Source organism: Salmo salar, chromosome 20 (assembly GCF_965601325.2).
Source record: "Salmo salar chromosome 20, fSalSal1, whole genome shotgun sequence".
NCBI classification, from domain to species: domain Eukaryota; kingdom Metazoa; phylum Chordata; class Actinopteri; order Salmoniformes; family Salmonidae; genus Salmo; species Salmo salar.
The window spans coordinates 55,968,314-55,988,195 of NC_138310.1; the positions used below are offsets into that span (position 1 = coordinate 55,968,314).

Consider the following 19,882-nt stretch of genomic DNA (forward strand, 5'->3'; position numbering starts at 1 on the left):
CTCCACAAAAAAACAAGAATGCACAATTCTCTGAAATGACTTAACTGACAAAAGAAATTGGCATCCAAATCAAATTGATTATAACAGAACTTGGCCAAGATGTTCAAATGTTCATAGATGACCAGCAGGGTCAAATAATAATACAGTGGTCCACCATTGTTAATTCCATATTTAATAGAAGTCAGACTTTGCTTTTTATTTTTTACTCAACATAATATTGTAAATAATAAAACATATGAAAATGGCATGGACAAAAATGGGACCCTTACCCTAATATTTTGTTGCACAACCTTTAGAGGCAATCACTGCAATCAAACGTTTTCTGTAGCTCTCAATGAGACTTCTGCACCTGTTAACAGCAAACTGCTCCAGCTGTCTCAGGGTACCTTCTGCACCTGTTAACAGGTAGTTTGGCCCACTCTTCCTGAGCAAACTGCTCCAGCTGTCTCAGGTTTGATGGGTTACTTCTCCAGACTGCAAGTTTCATCTCTTTCCATAGATGTTTGATAGGATTCAGATCAGGACTCATAGAAGGCCCCTTCAGGATAGTCAAATGTTTTGTTCTTATCCATTCTTGGGTGCTTTTAGCTGTGCGTTTTGGGACATTATCCTGTTGGAGGACCATTGATCTGCGACTGAGACAGAGCTTTCTGACACTGGGCAGTACGTTTCTCTCAAGACTATCAAGGCATTCTGGAGATTTTATTGTGCCCTGCACGGGTTCAAGGCACCCTGTGCCAGGCGCAACAAAGCAGCCCCAAAACATAACCGAGCCTCCTCCATGTTTCACTGTAGGTATGGTGTTCTTTTCTTTTGAAAGCTTCATTTTTTCATCTGTGAACATAGAGCTGATGTGACAAAACTCCAGTTTTGACTCATCTGTCCAAAGGACATTCTCCCAGAAGGATTGTGGCTTGTCAATATGCATTTTAGCAAATCCCAGTCTGGCTTTGTTTTTCTTTCAAAAGTGGAGTCCTCCTGGGTCTTCTTCCATGGAGCCCATTTTCACTCAAAAAGCGACGAATGGTGCGCTCAGAAACTGATGTACCTTCACCTTGGATCTCTTTGGGAGTTATCCTTGGTTATTTTTCTACCATTCGCACTATCCTTCTGTTCAATCTGGGGTTGATTTTCCTCTTGCGGCCACGCCCAGGGAGGTTGGCTACAGTTCCATGGACCTTAAACTTCTTAATAATATTTGCAACTGTTGTCACAGGAACATCAAGCTGCTTGGAGATGGTCTTGTAGCCTTTACCTTTACCATGCTTGTCTATTATTTTCTTTCTGATCTCCTCAGACAAATCTCTCCTTTGCTTTCTCTGGTCCATGTTCAGTGTGGTGCACACAATGATACCAAACAGCACATTGACTACTTTTCTCCATTTAAATAGGCTGAATGACTGATTACATGATTGGAGACATGTGTGATACTAATTAAAGAAACTAATTAGTTTGAAATATCACTATAATCCAATGATTTATTATATTTTCTAAGTAACAACAAATGTGTCCAGGCCATTTTAGAATGTATTTGTAGAATAAGCAATAATTAATCTATTTTCACAGCTTCTTTGCTTTATTCTATGACATACCAAAGGCATGCAAGTATACATCATAATATAGCTTTTAATTTCATCACTTTTCAGAAGGAATTAAGCATCATTTCAATGAGCTGTAAGGGTACCAATCAATTTGAGCACGTCTGTAAAAAATGCAATGCTACTCAAATAGCTATAAAAAGCAGCAAATGCTTTATTGCCATTCGCACAGACTTAACAAGAGTGGACATGGTAATTCAGCTGTACCGTTTAGCTTTACCTCAGAGGGGAATTCTGCTGGAAATTACAGAAACTTATGCAGCAAATAAAGTGAAAGAGGCCATGTTGTGGTTTTGTGGTAACGTACCAGTTTGCCAAAAAAGTTAGACAAAACGATCTACACAAAGAAAATGCAATCCTTCTCTTGTACTTCAAATGAACATCCCTCACGTCAGAGATGCTTCAATACAAATACAACTATTAGAAAATACAATATTACTGCACTCTGCAGTAACATGTGTTACAGTTGTTACATAAATAGCCATATGAGACAGAGTAAAACGTTGAGAGACAGACAACGGCCAAACAGTAAACAGTGGTTTAAGTGGTCTCATGTAGTCTTATAAGCAGTGCTGTGTAACAGCGGCTCCACTTCCCATCTCAGATGTCAAGGGCGACAGGGCAGCTGTGAGAGCGGACATCCCTGTGTTTGACCTCTGCCAGGTCAAGGTCGACGTTGACACCCTGGATCTTGGCCTGGAGACAGCCGTGGAAGCTGGACTCCCCCTCTGGACACAGTCAAAGGTCAAAGAGAGGCCCTGTTCAAGTAACTGAGTTGTGCATCTTTCCTTCCTTCCTTCCTAGAAGTAATCACTGATGAGACATGACTGGACAGGTACTGTAGGGCAGAACTTGCAATCATCATTTAAAGGAGGAAGGAATGCACTTTATTTATATTTATTTTAACATCTGAACGTACTGTAGTCACCCTTTTTTTATTGGTTATATGTCACCACATGACCAGGAAGCATATGGTCATTCTGGGGTGAAATGTAGAAAATCAGCTTATCTGATTTGTGAGGTGATCCAGGAAACATGAACATAGCTAGATGAAAATAACGGAGAGGAGATGTTGGTTGAAATTATGCAAAGTGGGAGGGCAGTAGTAGTGGACAATAAATGGAGAGGAGATAGAGAGAATGATTCTGGGACATGGTATGTGAGAAAGAATGAAAAAAAGAAGAATGAGGTGAAACGAATGAGAGAGCTGAAAATAAGAGGAAAGGTTGAGGGTGAGAGAGTGTGGGAAGAGTAGAATAGTAAAAAGGTGTGATGGGTCCACACTTAAAAAATATGCTGCATAAAGATGACATTTTTTATTTTATTAATTTCACTGCATCAGGGATAGCGTACACAGACGTTTCGGCTTTGCGGCCTTCTTAAGTGTGTAAGAGTAGAATGGTGAAAGAGTAAGAGGAATAGGATCAGTTGTTGTGGGAAGACGGTGTGAATAGGATTGGAAGAGAAAAGTATCTGGCCTAGAGTAGTGCACTATGTAGGGAATAGGGTGTCATTTGAGACTCATTTCTCACATGGCCCGCCCCCCAGGTACACCATGCTCCCTGGTTGGCTCAACACCCTCTTCAGGAGCTCATAGTCCGCTTCTGTCAACTTCATGGTTGCCTTGGTTACACCCATGCCAATCACCAGCTGGCCTGGCCTCACTTGCAGCTGCAGGAACTGACTCTCACCAGAGCAGAGGGCCTGGGGGTAGCTGCGCAACTAGAATAGAGTCCCCCTCAAACGCAGCATCAGTTCCTAGGTCACAGGAAACACTAACAATGGATGAATACAAACTTACCAAGGAGAGATTGTTTTTGCTTTATATCACCCCATAAGGCTGTGTTTGGATAGGGATTGGAGGTAATGCTTCGTTTGGGTTTAAAAAGGATCTCCGTTGGTCCAGAAAAATTGTTAACACATTGTCATATGGAAACAAATTTCATAAAGAGAGATAGCGAATGCCAGATCAACAATCGGTATCAACAAAACAATCTGCAAAAGGAAACAGCAACACATCTGTTTGTGCCTTAGAAAGACGCAAAAGGTAAAAGTCAGGGTTTGTTCCACACAGCACAAAGAATGTGTGTTGAAGTCCAACAGAGATCTGTTCATGTATATATGTTGGGGGATTTCCAGGAGTTAAATCATCTTAAAGTGTGGCATGCTGACAGTGACATAATTTGAACAAAGCCTCTTTCGGAAAGTTTGACCTCTTCCTGCTTGGCATTTTGCATGACATCACAACATGTGAGCATTGGGCTAATCAAGTCAGTTCCCAGACTCTATGGAGGCAGGAGTATGTGTGTGTGACTTCTTTGTGACCTGCTGCTGTGTGTATGTGTGTGTGTGTGTGGGTGTGTGTGTGTGGGTGTGGGAGTGCGTGCATGTGTGTTTGAGTGACCCGCGTGAGTATGTGTATCCAGGCTGTGTCACAACCGGTTGTGATTGGGAGTCCCATAGGGCGGCGCACAATTGGCCCGGCGTCATCCGGGTTAGGGTTTGGCCGGGGTAGGCCGTCATTGTAAAATAAGAATTAGTTAAATAAAGGTTACATTTATGTGTGTGTGTGTGTGTGTGTGTGTGTGTGTGTGTGTGTGTGTGTGTGTGTGTGTGTGTGTGTGTGTGTGTGTGTGTGTGTGTGTGTGTGTGTGCTTGTGTTGGCCATCTCTTTGCCATTTGTTAGGATTTGCCATTGTGCCATTCTTCAAGATCGTAAACATTTCCAAAGCAGTAATAGTGAAGGATTGAGAGAAGATAGAGACTATAACGTAAGAAAAACGCTGGTCCAGATCAGTTGGGCCGTGAGGCTGTATAGTTCCGGAGTGTTACCTGTGAAGGGTGGTTGAGTTCCAAGGAGAGAATGTAGTCGTTCTGAGTGTCTACGAGGATGAAGAGAGAGCCTCTGGCTGAAACCGTTCTGAGAGCTAGCTCCACAGAGAGAGTCCAGTCTGCACCATCTGGCTCATCTGAAGAGTTTCCCAGCAGCACCGCAGACACAAAGACAAACATAACATGCATATCACTCTGCACCCTAACCGGTGCACTTTCTTGTTCATACAACAATGCAGTGTTCCTTTTACAGACAATTGAATGTCGTCACGCTTTTTACATTACTGACAAAATAAGGAAAGCACCTGATCCAAATACTTAAACTTCAGCTTCAGATGTTATTGAAGTAATGGCAAGAATGAAATGCCGTGGGACAGTAGCTACAGTATGGGAGCATGTGAGACTCTCTGTGGAGATGGCAGGCAGCCTGGTGGTTAAGAGCGTTGGGCTAGTAATCGAAAGGTCACTGATTCAAATCCCTGAGCAGCCAAGGTGGAAAATCTGTCAATGTGCCCTTGATCAAGGCACTTAACCTTAATTGCTCCTGCAAGTCGCTCTGGATAAGACCATCTGCTAAATGAGGTAAATGTAAATGAGATGGGAGTTAACCAGCGGTCCATTCTTAAAGGGGTAGGTTTACACATTTTTACCCATATCTGAATTGTTTTCTTCCCGCGAGAGAAGTTCTGTGTTCCGCTTAGAATTCAAATACAAGAGTCCAGTGACTGTGGGACACATGTTTTGGTCATGCCAATCTTCAAGTGGCTTCTGGGACCCCATTTTTGAGGCATTCTCACATATGTGTAATACAACTGTTAGCCACAACCCGTTCACTGCCATTTTTAGGGTACTTCCCCGCTGCTAGCTTGCCGCCTTGTCCTCTTTCACTGGAAGTCTGCAAAGCCGCCCTCCTTTATGCAGTGGGTTAAGGAGGTGATGTCATCTCTGCCTCTGGCAAAGGTTAGGTACACTGTGCATGGGTCCCAACATAAGTTTGACTTAACTTGGTCCCCATTAATACAATACGTGGAGAGCCTGTCTTTTACTTAGAGTAACTTGCATATTTTGGTAAGCAGTCATGTCTGTTCTAGTGGCCATTTGTGCTGATAATAATTTTTATTGAACTTTTTCCATAGTTTTTGTTTCTATTACTGTTTTTCTGTTTGTTTCTGTCCTATTTCATTTACACCTTTATTTTACTAGTCAAGTTAGTTAAGAACAAATTCTTATTTTCAATGACGGCCTAGGAACAGTTGGTTAACTGCCTTGACAGATTTTTACCTTGTCAGCTCGGGGATTCGATCTTGCAACCTTCCAGTTAGGCTACCTGCCGCCCCATACTTTAATAGTATATCCTTTGTATGATGCCTTGGTTGGTGGGTGGATTGGAGGGAGGGAGGGTAGATTGGAGGGCGGAAGGGAGGATGGATTGGAGAGAGGGATGGATGGGAGGGCAGGAAGTAGGGATGGATGGATGAGAGAATGAGGGGTTGGGTTTGTACCGTTTTTTATCTCATATTTGAAAATCTATCAAATAAAATAAATAAAAGAAGATTTCAGATACAGGCTCTTCATAAAGCCCTGTGAAAAGAAAACGTAACGCCCTGTGATAGAAAACGTAAAGCCCTGTGAAAAGAAAACGTAAAGCCCTGTGAAAAGAAAACGTAAAGCCCTGTGATAGAAAACGTAAAGCCCTGTGATAGAAAAGTAAAGCCCTGTGAAAAGAAAACAAAGCCCTGTGAAAAGAAAACATAAAGCCCTGTGAAAAGAAAACGTAAAGCCCTGTGATAGAAAACGTAAAGCCCTGTGAAAAGAAAACGTAAAGCCCTGTGATAGAAAAAGATGCATGGAATGGGAGTATGAAAACTATGGACTAAAATCGTTGGAAACTTCTTTACCAAAATCTTTAATTCTAAGTCAAACATGTATTTTGGAGTGATATTGTTGACAAACAGAACTGTTTCAGTCCCCCAAAAATTACTTATATTAATAAGTACACTGGGGTTGCATCACAAATTACACCCTATTCCCTGTGTAGTGTCCTACTTTTTACCCATAACTGGAATAGGGTGCCATTTGGGATATAGGCTGGGTAGCAGAAGAAGAAGGGCACGGGATGTGAGACTCTGTGGAGATGGGAGTTAACCAGGGATCTGGCTGGTTCTCATCACGTGAGATTTGCTTCTCTAATCTGTGTGTAATGATAACCACTGTGCTCTTGTCAACTCTAATAATGATTTTCACAGCTGGACTGCACATCCTGGGACAGTTCTCTGACACCAACTTTCTCACCATGATAAGAACAACAGGATCAAAGCAGAGCTCAGAGTTCAATCACTCCTGAGACAGCATGAACTGCAGTTCATATAATTTTAACATTGTATTTTATACTCTACACAAACAGCATGTGTCTGTTCTTTGAATGAACCCACTGTCCCTCTTAATCTGAATTAGACTATTTTAAAATGGAAAAATAAAAATAAGAAAGAACAGCGCTATGTAGTGAAGGGCAATCACATGGGGCTTGTTTTTCTATACCATTTCCTGTCTGTCTGTCTGTCTGTCTGTCTGTCTGTCTGTCTGTCTGTCTGTCTGTCTGTCTGTCTGTCTGTCTGTCTGTCTGTCTGTCTGTCTGTCTGTCTGTCTGTCTGTCTGTCTGTCTGTCTGTCTGTCTGTCTGAACACTCTTCTGGATGGGTGCATGCGGAGCTGGGACTGGGTCAGCTAGGACTCCAGCATCCTGGAGCGGACCCTGCAGGATTTCAAGGTGCAGAGGTGCTGGGTACATATTGCCCCTGGGTCCTACTTTCCTGGAGTCGGCTCTATTGGCTTTAACCCTCTAGGTAGGCCACCTCAGTTCCCCGTCACATGACGAGGGACAGGATTTTATTCTGACCACGCACCCTGACAGGGAAAAAGTCTGGGACCTATATTTTAGGTCCTTGGAAACATTTCGGGGTAGTTGACCTTAACATTGTTCCCAAGCCCTCTGCAGTCACACATTTTCCTCCAAAAACCTCACTTCACGTTTTACCACTACCCCTTCACGCTCTCTCTTAATGTCCCACCACCCTCCCACCCCATCTGCAACCCTGTGTTTTATTTCTATTGCTCCTAACCATGGATTTCTGTTTGTGTGGGGTATAAAATAGTGTTCAAGTGATATGATCTACAGTTCATGTTCTCTTAGGAGTGGTTAAACACTGAGCCATATGCTATGCTTTGATCTTGTTGTTCTTATCATGGTGAGAAAGTTGGTGTGTCAGAGAACTGGCTCAGGCTGTGCGGTCCAACTCTGAAAATCATTATTAGAGTTTCAAAGAGCACAGTGGTTATCATTGCACACGGATTAGATGAGCAAACCTAATGTTATGAGAACCAGCCAGATCCCTGGTTTACTCCCTTCTCCACAGACAGTCAGTGGTGTAAAGTACTTAAGTAAATATACTTTGAAGTACTAAAGTTGTTTTTTTGGGGTATCTGTACTTTCCTATTTATATTTTCCCTGACACCCAAAAGTACATTTTGAATGCTTAGCAGGACAGGAAAATGGTCCAATTCACTCAATTTAGACTTTTGTATAGAGCCCAAAAATATGAAAAATGCTTGACTGTTGCAATAATTAAGGAGGGCATAGTAGCTGGTGTCCCACTAGCGAGCCTTCAATGTTTCACCCCATGCCCTTCTTCTTCCGCAACCCAGGCTGTGTCCCAAATGGCACGCTATTCAATTGTCAAAGACTCCAGTCACCCAAGTCAGACTGCTCTCTCTGCTACCGCAAGGCAAGCGGTACCGGAGCGCCAAGTCTAGAACCAAAAGGCTCCTTAACAGCTTCTACCCCCAAAGCCATAAGACTGCTGAACAACTAAACTAATCAAACGCTGGGCCGATTGTGCGCCACCCTGTGGGACTCCCAATCACAGCTGGATGTGATGCAGCTGGATTCGAACCAGGGACTGCAGTGACGCCTCTTGCACTGAGATGCAGTAAGATTGTATTCAGCCCATGTGACATTTAATTTGATTTATAGGTCAAATGTAGTACACTAGACAGGGAATAGGGTGTATCTTGATGCAACCCCAGTGTACTTACTAACATTGTTCCCAAGCCCTTTGCAGTCACACATTTTCCTCCAAAAACCTCACTTCACGTTTTACCACTACCCCTTCACGCTCTCTCTTAATGTCCCACCACCCTCCCACCCCATCTGCAACCCTGTGTTTTATTACTATTGCGCCTAACCACGGAATGTAAAGGTCCTAACCTTTACTGTGCAGACACAAATTCCCTTCAAAAACCTCTCACAACATGCTAGCACTACGCCTTCTACACCTTAATTATCTCTCACCCCCACCTCCAGCCTGTCTGCAACCCTGCTGTGTCCCTGTTAGGTCCTAACCCCTCTCTAGGCACATTCCTTCCCATGGGTCCTCTCACATCCTCCCATTCTGCTCCCTGTCAGTCAGGTGGGTGGTAACAAGACTCACCCCCAGGGTAACTACTTCGCCACTATGGCCTATTTATTGCCTTACCTCCTTACTTCCTTAGCACACACTGTATACAGATGTTTCTATTGTGTTATTGACTGTACGTTTGTTTATCCCACGTGTAACTCTGTGTTGTTGTTTTTGTCACACTGCTTTGCTTTATCTTGGCCAGGTCGCAGATGTAAATGAGAACTTGTTCTCAACTGGCCTATCTGGTTAAATAAAGGCGACATAAAATAAAATAATAAACTTGTCTATCTGGGACCAGGTTTCCGATGGAGATTCTCAGGACGCCGTTGCCTCTCGGCCATGTGGCTCTCAGCAGACTGCTGAACTGTGACGACTGCCTCCGAGCCTACGCATACAGCCACAGCTCCCTCCTGTTTCATCACTGTAATCTGCATCCATAATGTACAGGTAAGATTTAGATTAGTTAAGGGGTCATATGTGGGCATGGCTTTTATGCTGGCCCTTAGGTTATTACAAGACCAACACTATTATTGCATGGTCATTACATTGGATAATACATTGGTATTGGATCACTAATACATAGCCCATGTGGGTATTACATTGTATTGACACGGTTATTACATGGCCCACATTGCTATTGCATGGCTATCACAGGTAACTGACAAAATAATGGAAACATTTGACTAAATGAGGGATACAAAGTATATTGAAAGCAGTTGCTTCCACACAGGTGTGGTTCCTGAGTTAATTAAGCAATTAATGTCCCATCATGCTTAGGGTTGCGTATATAAAAATTCTGGGCAGGGCATTATTTTGGCTACCATGGCTGTGCCCCCATAGGATGACAATGCCCCCATCCACAGGGCACCAGTGGTCACCAAAGGGTTTGAGCATGAGAACAATGTCAACCATATGCCATGGCCGTCTCAGTCACCAGATCTCAACCCAATTGCAGAGGTGCATAAAGATGGCAGCCCCCATGCACTTACCAGAAATATCTCATACTGTACAGTCGTGGCCAAAAGATTTGAGAATGACACAAATATACATTTTCACAAAGTCTGCTGCCTCAGTTTGTATGATGGCAATTTGCATATACTCCAGAATGTTATGAAGAGTGATCAGATGAATTGCAATTAATTGCAAAGTCCCTCTTTGCCATGTAAATGAACTGAATCCCCAAAAAACATTTCCACTGCATTTCAGCACTGCCACAAAAGGACCAGCTGACATCATGTCAGTGATTCTCACGTTAACACAGGTGTGAGTGTTGACGAGGACAAAGCTGGAGATCACGCTGTCATGCTGATTGAGTTCCAATAACATACTGGAAGCTTCAAAAGGAGGGTGGTGCTTGGAATCATTGTTCTTCCTCTGTCAATCATGGTTACCTGCAAGGAAACACGTACCGTCATCATTGCTTTGCACAAAAAGGGCTTCACAGGCAAGGATATTGCTGCCAGTAAGATTGCACCTAAATCAACCATTTATTGGATCATTAAGAACTTCAAGGAGAGTGGTTCAATTGTTGTGAAGAAGGCTTCAGGGCACCCAAGAAAGTCCAGCAAGCGCCAGGACCGTCTCCTAAAGTTGATTCAGCTGCGGGATCGGGGCACCACCAGTACAGAGCTTGCTCAGGAATGGCAGCAGGCAGGTGTGAGTGCATCTGCACGCACAGTGAGGTGAAGACTTTTGGAGGATGGCCTGGTGCGAAGAAGGGCAGCAAAGAAGCCACTTCTCACCAGGAAAAACATCAGGGACAGACTGATATTCTGCAGAAGGTACAGGGATTGGACTGCTGAGGACTGGGATAAAGTCATTTTCTCTGATGAATCCCCTTTCCGATTGCTTGGGGCATCCGGAAAAAAGCTTGTCCGGAGAAGACAAGGTGAGCGCTACCATCAGTCCTGTGTCATGCCAACAGTAAAGCATCCTGAGACCATTCATGTGTGGGGTTGCTTCTCAGCCAAGGGAGTGGGCTCACTCACAATTTTGCCTAAGAACACAGCCATGAATAAAGAATGGTACCAACACATCCTCCAAGAGCAACTTCTCCCAACCATTCAGGAACAGTTTGGTGACGAACAATGCCTTTTCCAGCATGATGGAGCACCTTGCCATAAGGCAAAAGTGATAACTAAATGGCTCGGGGAACAAAACATCGATTTTTTGGGTCCATGGCCAGGAAACTCCCCAGACCTTAATCCCATTGAGAACTTGTGGTCAATCCTCAAGAGGCTGGTGGACAAAAAAAAAATAAAAAAATTCTGACAAACTCCAAGGATTGATTATGCAAGAATGGGCTGCCATCAGTCAGGATGTGGCCCAGAAGTTAATTGACAGCATGCCAGGGCAGATTGCAGAGGTCTTGAAAAAGAAGGGTCAACACTGCAAATATTGACTCTATGCATCAACTTCATGTAATTGTCAATAAAAGCCTTTGACACTTATGAAATGCTTGTAATTATACTTCAGCATTCCATAGTAAAATCTGACAAAAATATCTAAAGACACTGAGGCAGCAGACTTTATGAAAATTAATATTTGTGTCATTCTCAAAACTTGGTCATAACTGTACATTATCCATTACTCTTTTTCCTTGTGTGTTCATTAGTAAACATGATCCCCATTTTAGCTTCAAGATGTCGGCAATTCGAAAAAACGAAAAAGTAGATTGTGCTGATGTATTGGCACATTGAACAATATTGTGCGCCGTAGTTCGAAATCTCATTGCATATTGGTAAAACAATGAAGTCATATTTGAATTCTGACATCTTTATGCACGTTCGCCATTGAACACTTATGGGAGATTCTGGAGTGTGCCAAAGACAGTGTTTCCACCAGGATCAACAAAACACCAAATTATGGAATTTCTCATGGAAGAATGGTGTCACATCCCTCCAATATAGTTCCAAACACTTGTAGAATCTATGCCAAGGCGCATTGAAGCTGTCGTGGTGGCCCTACGCCCTATTAAAACACTTTATGTTGGTGTTTCCTTTATTTTGTCAGTTACCTGTACATTTTCCACATGGTAATTATGTTATGGTTATAACATAGCCTACTGTCACAAAGTAATTTAGAGGGTACGGTTCAGGACCTCACCTTTTCCCACTCCCCATCACCGATCTTGGGCCCTGAGGTGACGAGGACCTTTCCGTCCCTGCGGCTCATCTGGACGCTCAGGTTCCCATGGACCACCGCCAGCAGGAAGTAGTTCTGCTGCCCGTTGATGTCCCCGAAGAATATCACCCCCTCCGGGTCCAGAGTACGCAGCTCAAACTCCGAGTCAAAGCTACAGATGGACAGACATAGACAGACATGTCAAAACACAGACGTTATCATAACAGTGTTACCTCTTATTGAGCATACACAAAACATTAAGAACACCTGCTCTTTCCAAGACATAGATTGATCAGGTGAATCCATGTGAAAGCTATGTTCCCTTATTGATGTAACTTGTTATATCCTCCTCAATCAGTGTAGATGAAAGGGAGGAGACAGGTTAAAGAAGGATTTTTAAGCCTTGAGACATGGATTGTGTTAAGGTGTTCTTAATGTTTTGGACACTCAGTGTATATAAATGAGAGACTAGGTGGGACCTGGTTCAGTCAGTGTGGTTCAGCCGGATGTGCCCCGGCTGGTTAAATGTTCTGAAAAGGGGAGTGCTCAGTGGTGTCATGATCCCTATAGTCTACCTGGTCAACTCTGTGACCTTGAAGTCCAGAATGGGGACATTCCCCACAAAGCTCTTCCTAGTGTAGAGGAGATATGAGGACCTAGACTCGACAAAAGAGTAGCATTCCGGTGATGCCTATGGGGTTGAAACAACACAAGAATATTGTTCATGTAGGCAACATTTGTGATAATAGGAAAGCTAGCTAAACAAACAAGAGTGACATTTACGTAACCAAACAATTTATAACAATTGCTGCACTAATTAAATGGAAAAAACCTGTCTGTGTGTGTGTACTCACAGTAACTGTGTTAGCAGGGTTGGGTAGGTCACTTTCTAAATGTAATCTGTTATGGTTACTAGTTACCTGTCCAAAAATCAGTAACCTCATTTCTGGATTACCCAAACTCAGTAACGTAATCTGATTACTTTGTTACTTTTGTATTACTTTCCCCTTGAGAGGCATTAGAAGACAAAAAAAGATCCATCAAATGAATTTGGTGTGTCATCCTATTGGTCTCTGATTTGTGGTCAGACTCGCTCAGCTGGAACAAACAAACTTGCACCCTTTTTCAATGTTGAATTGAATGTCATTGAGAAAACAGTGTCACGTATTTTTTTCACAAACATCTTTTCTGAATTGACAAGTAATCCAAGAAGTAATACATTTTTTCAAAAGTATCTGTAATCTGATTCAAATATTTTTGTTGGTACCTTAACTGATACCGTTTTGTAATCAGATTACATGCAATCAGTTACTTCCCAACCCTGTGTGAGTAGAACCATATAGTAAAATAATGTCATCGTTTCGTCTCTTACCTCCAGTATCCGTTCAAGCGCTGGATGAACCCACATCCCTAGGGTCAGCAGTGCTAGCACTAACCTCTTCCATGCAAACAATCTACTTCCGTCTACTTCTTTTCACTGTCCTTTGGGGTGCTTGATTCTCTTAACCAGACGTTCCTTGAGGGGTTTATGTTGTATGCTCATCTCAAGTCTGATTCTTTGGTCCTGGTCCTTTGTCTGGCCCTGTAGGCTATGTACTGGGCTGGAGCATCACCCGATAAGACAAGAGATACAGGGAAACTGAGAAGTCTTGAGAAATTGGTCTCTTTCCCAGAGTTTGGCAAACCTGGCCCTGGCAGATAAGGATGGAGATGAGCCAACAAAATAAACCATGATGGGGAGGTCAATGTCTGGGTCAAGGAGGTGTGTGTGTTTGTGTGTGTCAGATAGTGTCCAAACCACAGATGCTATTATGTCATTCTTCGGTCCAAACACAGAGGGAACACTGACCCCTTTTAAAGTCATTGTTCTTGGCAAGTGTAATTTTTTTTTAAAAGCACTTGAATCTTAATGGTCTATTTAAGGAATTGGTTTGGCATCAGAAAACGGATGGCTCGGTAGAAACATGAAGTCTTTTTCTAAATCCGTCGTAAGCCATGCTGTGGCATCATAAAGAGATTTGTTCCGACATGTTTTTGATATTACATGCTTACTTTCATTTGAAAAGCAAGACTAGTGTCAATCTGCAGGGGAAGGGTAGACTGCAGGTGGAAATTGTGAAGTCTCACACTATGCGGTCGACATCGAAGCATCAAAGCAATGTGCGATGACAGGGACAAAACAAATGAAGAAAACAGACAGCATATGTTCTGACTTAAATGTTCTGACTTAAAGTCAATCAGTTCCGACTTTGTTGTTGTTGTGTAAAGAGAACGGTCTTTGTCTTCACACAGATGAATATATTAAGACGTACTTTTTGGTCACGGAAGATATCAAAAGTGACAGTCCAATATGTGCCTTCAGGAGAATGCAGCTGGTGCTTGAAAAGGGTACCGGGGCTAAAGAGTAACTTATGCTGTTGTGCACATGGGCAGTCCTTGGTTAGGACAGGGGAGGCGGGCTATCACACTATTCCTGGTCTCTCCCTCTTTATCTATAGCAGGGCCATCCAGAGTGGGGCCTGCGGGCCAAACATGGCCCCCAACAAAATTAGATTGGGTTTGCCAGTCTTCCAGAATGATCTTATATATAGATAAACCATGTTTAAGGGGTTTCCAAGTCCAAAAGTTTGGGCACCCCTGATCTACACAGACTGATTTATGAATCTACATTACAGCATATCTACAGTACATCCAAAAGCTAGAGAAAATCTGGGGGAAGAGACTTAAATCCAACATGCCACAGACGTTCTTCAAGTCATTCTTATTGTGACGAGTCCACTGAAGTGACAGAGGCAATTACTGGGAAGGAAATAAAATGTGCTTTAATGGTTTGCGGATGATTAGTTGTTCCATGTGAAGTGCTGCCAATAGTAAACCCATTTCCCAAACTGAAAACAACTTCTACATCGCAGAGTTCAGTATACACTGTTGGCTGGTTGACTGTACAGCTCTCTAATGGTCTCATGAAAAGGATAGAAGGTTAGCATTGTGTCATGAATCTAGTTCTGCAGGTAGCTCTGCAGTGGTCACCAGCGGTCAGCCACAAAGTCATAAAATCGGATTTTAATCCTGACCTAAAACTCTGACCGATAAGCTCATTATTTTACAATATAGCCAATTTTGACTATGCAGCTGGCCCATCTAGCGGAAATCGCTCAGTTCTGCCTCCAGAACAAAACTCATCCCAATAAAACAGCAACCTGCTAAATAATATAGCCCCTTCTTGTGTTCTCCACCCAATGTCTTTATAGCTTGGTTCCATATCTGTTTGTGCCATATTACCAACTCCAATGACCATAGGAGATGGCAAGGTGTTACAAACAGATCTGGGTCCAGGCTAATGTTTCTACTCTACTCCGCCTCCCCTAGAGCTGACATTTAGTAAAGACCACACACCTGAAGTGAAAGGGTTGGCAACATGTTTATTGTAAATCATTTCAAATGAACGAATAAAAAAAAAACAGGAGATATGATTTGACTTTCTGGTTGTGGAAAATTAAAAAAATGTTTAAATAACAAAGATATGTACTCCAGTCCTGTATGCAATGGTAGGTTTACAGGGGTGAAATATGAAAATAACCGATTCTCTTTGCAATGATTGAATTTAACATTCAAAAGACTGCTGATTATGTCATGGCGATGAATTCACAGATACTGTTCACATGAAGGCCTGTCGAGGGATCGACTGTTAACCATCACTCGACTTCCCATGTTTTGTTAAATTGTTAAATGGGCCCACACACACACACACACACACACACACACACACAATGTAAGACATGTTTCTAATAATCCTTGTACCCTTTGGGGGGGTGAGGGGGGTTAGTAAAGGCCTGTTTCTCACGGCTCTAAAAAAAGTTTCCGACAACGTTAAAGATACAACATGATAAAACATCTGACTGTCAAAGGTGAGGAGATGATGCGGTGATCGATTGAAAACCGTTTGAGATTGGTGAAAGAAAACCAATGAAGCAACAAGCTCACTCATGATGACATCTTTACCTACACATCAGAATAGGCTGACAAAGGACAAGAACCATGAGGCCAAGAGCTTTCAGCAACACCGCTGACAAACAAAATCAGGTGGGACCTAACCTGGGTTGTGTTCATTAGGCACCAAACGCAAGAAAACAGACAAACAGGTAGATGCTCATTTTCTTTATCCATTGCAAAAAGTGTTCCGCTGTGTGCTGTAATGAACACGACCCTGGTGTTCCAGACAACGTTAAATTCTGTAACGTTGCATAAGCTATAGATGTAGACTCCGCAGCAAGCTACCATACATTAGACTCTCTGTGACATGAAAAGCAGCCAGCTTCCTAGTACCACTGAAGACAAAGAACAAGGTGCGGTAACACACCAACACAGATTTTTTTGCCGTGTTAAAAAAAAGATACATACAAAATGTAAAAAAAAAAAAAGATACAGTTAAATATACAGGACATGCATGTTGGGAATATATGACGGACCAAAGACAAAACTTCTGACAGCAAATAGTTCCACAAGCCAAACCAAAATACATCTGAAACATGGTTAACCCTGTACTAACGCTGATACACGTTACCTTCTTGTTGTTGATCCAAGTTCAAGTTTCTAGGCATCTGTTTACACACTGTTGTTCCTACGGGTTGACTGATAAAATGATAAAAGAACGGTGTGACTAATGCTGTGTTCATAACCAAGTGGGAAGGTGGTAGAATTAGGTAGTATTATTTCCTACAACCAAAAATAACTTTGGGACATTAGATCGGCGGCCACTCACCAGAAATTAGACTTCCCTGACCTGCATCCTTTATAAGCATTTCACTGGACCTGCTTTAACAGCTGCGAATCTGTGTGTGCGACAAATAAAAACTTTTTCCCCCCCACGTACGACTGGGGGGAAAAAAATCCACTTGAACGCCCCTCCAACTCGTAATTACACTGAACAAAAATATAAACGCAACATGTAAAGTATTGGTCCCATGTTTCATGAGCTGAAATAAAAGATCCCAGATATTTCCCATACGCACAAAAAGCTTGTCTCTAAAATGTTGTTTATACTTTTCTTTACATCCCTGTTAGTGAGTGTTTCTCCTTTGCCAAGATAATCCATTCACCTGACAGGTGTGGCATTTCAAGAAGCGGATTAAACAGCATGATCATTACACAGGTGCACTTTGTGCTGGGGACAATAAAAATCCACTCTAAAATGTGCAGTTTTATCACAACACAATGCCACAGAGCGTGTAATCTGCATGCTGACTACAGGAATGACCCCTAAGGCTGTTGCCAGAGAATCTTATGTTAATTTCTCTACCAAAATGTTGTTTTCGAGAATTTGGCAGTACATCCAATCAGCCTCACAACCGCAGACCACGTGTAACCACGCAAGCTCAGGACCCCCACATCCGGCTTTTTCACCTGCGGGATGTTCTGAGACAAGAAAAGCAGACAGTTGATGAAACAGTGGGTTTGCACAACCAAGACTTTCTGCACAAACTGTCAGAAATCATCTCATGGAAGCTCATCTGCGTGCTCTTCATTCTCACCAGGGTCTTGACTTGACTGTTGTTTGACATCAAATTGTGGGCCAATGCTCACCTTTGATGGCCACTGGCACGCTGGAGAAGTGTGCTTTTAATGGATTGAATCCCGGTTTTCAACTGTACCGGGAAGATGGTAGACTGCGTGTATGGTGTTGTGTGGGTGAGTGGTTTGGTGATATAAATGTGTGCCACAGGTGGCGGTGGGGTTTTGGTATGGGCAGGCATAAGCTACGGACAACGAACACAATTGCATTTTATCGATGGGAATTTTAATGCAGAGGTACTGTGACGAGATCCTGAGGCCCATTGTCGTGCCATTCATCCGCTGCCATCACCTCATGTTTCAGCATCATAATGCACGGCCCCATGGCGCAAGGATCTGTACACACTTCCTGGAAGCTGAAAATGTCCCAGTTCTTCCATGGCCTGCATACTCACCAGACATGTCACCCATTGGACACGTTTGCGATGCTCTGGATCGACGTGTACGACATCGGGTTCCAGTTCCCAACCAATATCCAGCAACCTCGCACAACCATTGAAGAGGAGTGGGACAACATTCCACAATCAGACTGAAATTCTATGTGAAGGAGATGTCGCACTGCATGAGGCAAATGGTGGTCCCACCAGATACTGACTGGTTTTCTGATCCACGCAACTACCTTCTTTTTTTTAAGGTATCTGTGATCAACACAGATGCATATCTGTATTCCCAGTCATGTGAAATCCATAGATTAGGGCCTAATGAATTCATTTCAATTGACTGATTTCCTTATATGAACTGTAACTCAGTAAAATCTTTGAAATTGTTGCATCTTGCATTTATGTTTTTGTTCAGTGTACTAGTGGGAAACTCATCTATCATCCCTGAGCTTGACACTAGTTAATGTGGGCCAGTGATGCAGTGATAAGTATCTAAGGTGCTAGATTGGCAAGTGAAGGGGATTGTCTATCTTGTTGTGATTTATGGAGATTGTTATGCAGTGACATCACTACATGGTGAAGCGGTTGTCACAGACATTTCTAGACTACCGACCACGGTACCTCTGCATTTCCAAAGAACATTAGAATGTTACTCAATCAAATCGTCTACATCGTTATAAAGAGGAACAATGCATTTACCAAAATGTACATGAACTAAATATATCCTGCACTTCTCTCCATTTTCAAAAAGTCTGTATTCAAAATACATTTATACCCTTTTATTCAAGTCAATCCTACGAAATTTTCATCTTTGGTGTAAGAAAAATAGCTATTAAAATCTACAGGCTATAAACGTTATCGTACAGGAATGGAAACGAGAACGTAAACGAGATCATTTAACTGATCAATGTGGGGGGTATACTGATACCACGTATCTAAAATGATGCCATCTGGAATATTCCAAATATGTAAAGTGCTTGGGCATAATTCCCTAACCCGAGGATGCGAGAGAGACTTTTACACATACATCCATGAAGAAAAATAAGGCAGATCGGTTTCATTCACTTAACTGTACTCTGAAACACCTGCATTTGTTCAAAGCATAAAATATAGGAGGTGGGTAGAGGAGGAGGAAGGAGAGAAAAATTCCCTTTTATAGAAAATGAGATAAACAAAATCAGCTTGCTGTTTAGTCGTAAACGGACGTCAAACAGTGAAGCCCCAAGAGATTGAGAGCTTCATCTTGATGGTTGACGATCGAAAACATTGAGTGTATAAAAGGGATTATTTTAGCAGCCTATTCACACACACACACCAACTAATGATGTTGTCTGGTCTTCACCGAACTGTAGAAAAAGGGGAGGTTTCAATGAAATTATTGAGTTTTGTGCAAATCAAGTAGAAGACGAGAGCAAGCACATACTCCTCTGATTAGGGCAGTGGTGTGTGAGAACGAGAGAGGGATGGAGACAGACGGGGAAAGAGAATTAAAAAAACAAGGGTCTCCTCTTCTGAACCAATGAGAGCTTCTGGTCAGGTGACAATTCTAACTTCCTCTATTGGACTGTCCGTCCAGTCACACGGTGGTGGACGGGGAAGGGGGGGGGCAGAGCACGACCTTGGGGGTAATGCGTTCTTGGTATTCGCGGAGGCAGGCAGCGTTCTCAGTGCCAATCCCGACGGTGCCACCCTGGGGCTCCAGTGTTGAACTCAGGCCAGACAGACCCACCTAGACTGGTTAGGAAGTCTTCCCAACTATCGGATTCTCTCTAGAAAGACACAGAAAAGCAAAGAGGATAAATATTTACGTGGCTGTCTACGCATATGTGTGTATCCATGTGTGCGTGTGTGAGTACATGTGAATAAGTGTCTGTGTATACACATATGTATGTGTGTATTTGAGAGTGCGTGCGTGTACTTAC

The 19,882-nt window shown here is 42.7% G+C and overlaps 1 protein-coding gene and 1 pseudogene across 1 annotated transcript in view; both read right to left on the minus strand.

Annotated features, from left to right (window-relative positions):
• Positions 1-2,138: 2,138 nt before the first annotated feature.
• On the minus strand, positions 2,139-18,031 carry LOC106580894 (vitamin K-dependent protein S-like; annotated as a pseudogene).
• rasa2 (RAS p21 protein activator 2) overlaps positions 15,412-19,882 on the minus strand; it is a 54,776-nt gene continuing 50,305 nt past the window's right edge. The window contains exon 24 of the mRNA XM_014162395.3: positions 15,412-19,729. Within this exon, the coding sequence (XP_014017870.1) occupies positions 19,699-19,729 (31 nt within the window). The 3' untranslated portion in view covers positions 15,412-19,698. The remainder of the gene's footprint in view (positions 19,730-19,882) is intronic.